General features: G+C 47.5%; 1 protein-coding gene across 1 annotated transcript; it reads left to right on the plus strand.

Moving 5' to 3' along the window:
* Positions 1 to 1,120: 1,120 nt before the first annotated feature.
* IUM83_13083 (uncharacterized protein) lies at positions 1,121 to 2,014 on the plus strand (the record flags this gene model as incomplete). Its single annotated transcript, XM_067937741.1, has 1 exon — positions 1,121 to 2,014. One exon carries the CDS (start codon positions 1,121 to 1,123, stop codon positions 2,012 to 2,014), a length of 894 nt encoding a protein of 297 aa, XP_067795835.1.
* Positions 2,015 to 3,845: the final 1,831 nt, after the last annotated feature.

Here is a 3,845-nt window from a genome sequence, read left to right on the forward strand (position 1 = left end):
GACTATACCGATCGAGCTGAGTACCCCCGAGGAGTTCAACGCCGCCATCGGCGGGAACAGCTGGCCGAGGTCAGGGCGCAGATTTACTGGGAGCTCACTGAACACAACTCTATCGCCTTGTACAAAGCATAAAATACAAAAAACGCTAGTGTTAGAGAATAACAGGTCTTTCTCAGCGTCTTCCACTACTGCTGTCGAAACCCACCTCAAAATGATAAAAACGGATTGGGTTATAGATGAACGAACTTACAAGGCTAAGTACATTTGCTTTGATGAACGAATTTAATAATTACTGGGTCAGTACTGCATTTGTCCGCACTCACTGGGAAACAAAACAGTAGTTTTCTACTGTATTATCTAAATTCCTCCGACAAGCGCGCAGCATCATGGGAACTGCTCACCGGCCAGAAAAGGGAGGCGGTCAGGGTTCAGATTTACTGAGCATATGTATTAATAGCTCTATCGCCTTGTACAGGGGTTTATGTGGTCTTTTGTGCTGTTGAATGCAAAAGCGATAGTGAGTATTAGAAAGTTGCCTCTCCTACAGCTCCTACTTGGTCGTTGCCCCTGCGACTGCTGGCATGGCGACCCTTACCAGTGGGCGCCATGCGTCCGTTGTGAAACTACTGTGTTCAAGTCTGAAACTACTGTGCTGTGCTCCACAGTTTACCACACCACGGATTGTACCCAGAGCCGTTATTTTCAACGACACAACACCTGCTTCCTAAATCCCAGCGCAGAAATGATCTGCAAACCATCTGTTTCTCAATCCACTGCGATCGCACAGTTAGTCAATGGATAGCACGCACTTTTCAATAACCGTTCAAGCCCCCACTACCGTGTACATACAGCTAAGTCTTCTTCCATGCGTGTTCACTACATTATAGTGGCGGCCGCAATCTTCGTTGCCAGCGCTGGTGCCACTTCGACCTTGACGGCGTCCTCCCCAATTGTGGCCCGCGGCCTCACTGACCTGGACGCTTCCTCAATTAAACGGCTTCTGAGAACACACACGACAACTAACGCTGAAGAGGGTGAAGAGAGAGGGATCTTAGGTATCAACCTCTTTGATGACATTGTCAGTGGCGTGATGAAGAAAATAGACGATATCAGCGACAACATGCACGTGACGAGTCTGCTCAACGGCTTAAATCAGGAAAACACGCACCCGAACAAGGCCTTCAATGCACTGGAGGTGGGCAAGGTGGAAGGCAATCTTCTCGCGAGTAAGGAGTTCCAGTTGTTGCAGAGATACGTGAAGATGAGCAATAAACAAGACCCCGAGGAAATTATCGCCGCGGCAATTACGGCCAATCTAGGCGGTGATGGCTTCTCGCAAAAGATGGCTGAGGCGATGAAGAATCCAAACACCAAGGAACTCGCCACATCACTTGAGGCAGCGCAGCTTAGGCGTTGGTTGGAGAGTGACTTCCCTCCACTTGACGTACTGAAGACGCAGAAGCTGGACAAGGCTACGGGTGCGCTGTTTGACAGCCCACAGTTTGCTACGTGGTCAAACTACCTCGCGCCATACAACAAAAAGAATCCCAGGAAGGCGATGACTCAGTTGGACGCCTTCACGGAGACCTATGGAGAAGACGGTATCGTTAAGCTTTTGGGTACATTGGATGGCGGTCCCGGCGCCACGAAGTTTAAGGACGAGGTGGCGACCTCGCTGGCTAATCCAGAGCACGTAGATATCGTTAAGCGGTTGTGTACATTGGATGACGGAACGAAGTACCAGGACGAGATGGTGACGAGCTGGCTCGCTAGCCCAGACAACCCAATTAACATGTTTGAGCGCCTTAAACTTGACAAGGCTGGAGATGACCTCTTCACTAGTCCACTTCTCGATATTTGGGCCAGGTACTGGGAGGTGTTCAACGATAAGTATCCGTTCTATAAATCGACGATGCTCGAGACGTTCGAAAAGTTCTACAGTGAGAAGTCGGAGACAATGATTAAAGAGGCCATAAAAAATCCGGAGACTGAGCAGCTGGCGACATTTATATGAAAAACCCGGAGGCTAAGCGGCTTACGAAGAAGCTGCAGAACGCTCCCTCGTTCAAGGACTGGATGAGTCTGTAGAGCTCTCCTTCGTTCAAGCACTGGACGTCCTAAAACAAGACCCCGGACGTCATCTCCATGAAGGTACTGAAGCTGGAGTCCGAACGCTGACATTTGGCGAGCGTACTATAATGCGTACCCCGGCAAGGTTTTTCTCATCCAACCCGTAAGATACGGAAGCACTGCCAAATAGATCCGTACTGTATTGTGTTTCAAACCTCGAGTACCATAATATATTCGTGATGAAGATCCTGTAGTGTACTCCGCAAACATGTATACACTAACTGGCTACGTAAGTGTTGTTTGCATACGTGTTGGGCCCTGAGATTGCCTCCATATCGGCTCCGAATTATTTGTCCGAGATCACAACTTGAAGTAGTACTTTCGTATTCAAGTATATGTCCCTTATGGAGGACGATGCGCGCAGCCATCAGGGGCATCTGTACCAAGTGCAGCGAACTTGATCTAAAACATATCCACATGTCTCCCAAGAAGTGCTTGTGGACTAGAGAGAGCTACAGGTTAAACCCGTCTAACTCCACCAACACGTTAGTAGTTTTTGCTGGACAGTAACAAACAGTTTGCAAACGCTAGCGTTTGCTATACCAGTGTTTGTTCGAACGCTATAGCAGATAATTATTACTTCGAAGTAGCTATTAAGCTGGTGATCCGGGCATACGCAAAGTACATGGATAATGAAGAAGTTGCTGCAACTTGAGTTTAAGTCCACAACGCTCACCTTGCCACAACCGCAGGTTGTATAATGTAGTTTCTTGTATCTACCCGTGTGCTCAGCATACGTCAAGTCCGCATTTCACACGGGGTCTGGCACCCGACTGCAATCTCTGCTACTAACATGCACACGGGGACCGCACAAATGTAGCAACAGACAGCATGCACCAACGGAAACTATTACTTTGAAGTATATTCAAAGGAAAGATGTGCTGAATAAGCGTTCAAAGTTTAGCATTTATTCGTCCTGTGATCCATTACGAAATGGTGTTTCCCACGATTGTCTACAGTACAAGCCTGCACACGAGGAGCAACATAGAATGTGCTGCGCGTGTGACTGAGTATACGGCGAGGACGGCGTTACTACAACATAATTTCGACAAGACGAAACGCCTTGCCGCACCATAGTGGGGCATGTTTACACAACAAGCACCACAGCATGCAACCTAGTGCTGGGTTCATCGTGATCTATCGAGAGTAGGTTATGGGCCTAACTTGGCTCACTACTTTAGCTTACACGTTGCCCTACGTGTATGAAGAAGCGTAGGTATTAGTAATAAATTGAGTTAATTATACTTGAGTACACAAGTATAATATAAGACTCCAAGTAGCTAGTTTAAGGTAAAATGAGAACTGTATTGTTGGTAAATTGATATTCCTCCTAAACTTCTCTGGATATTTATTATCCAGAGCTTTAGGTGGGATCGCAGACCCTCGCCAAACTTGTTTAAATAGATATTGCAGTACACACTGTAATTTAACGAAATTTGTCTTTCTATTGTGAGAAATCGAAAGCAGTCGGGAAATCGAATATCTGTCTCGATTTTTATCGCAAATGGGTGAATGTTGACCCATCCGGACTCTAACGACCTTCGTACGACCTATCATCAGGCAACATTTGTGCAGCTTACCGACAGCCGCGATCGAGACCCGCTCAGCGTGTTAGTGAGCGTCAAACTGACCGACGGCCTGCTTGCTTCGGCCGAGATTACTGTTGTTAGGGGCGAAGATCGCAGGTGAGGATGTGCAACACGCACTTCCATGGC

This window comes from Phytophthora cinnamomi, assembly GCF_018691715.1.
Source record: "Phytophthora cinnamomi strain GKB4 chromosome Unknown Contig19, whole genome shotgun sequence".
In the NCBI taxonomy this organism is placed as follows: Eukaryota; Oomycota; class Peronosporomycetes; order Peronosporales; family Peronosporaceae; genus Phytophthora; species Phytophthora cinnamomi.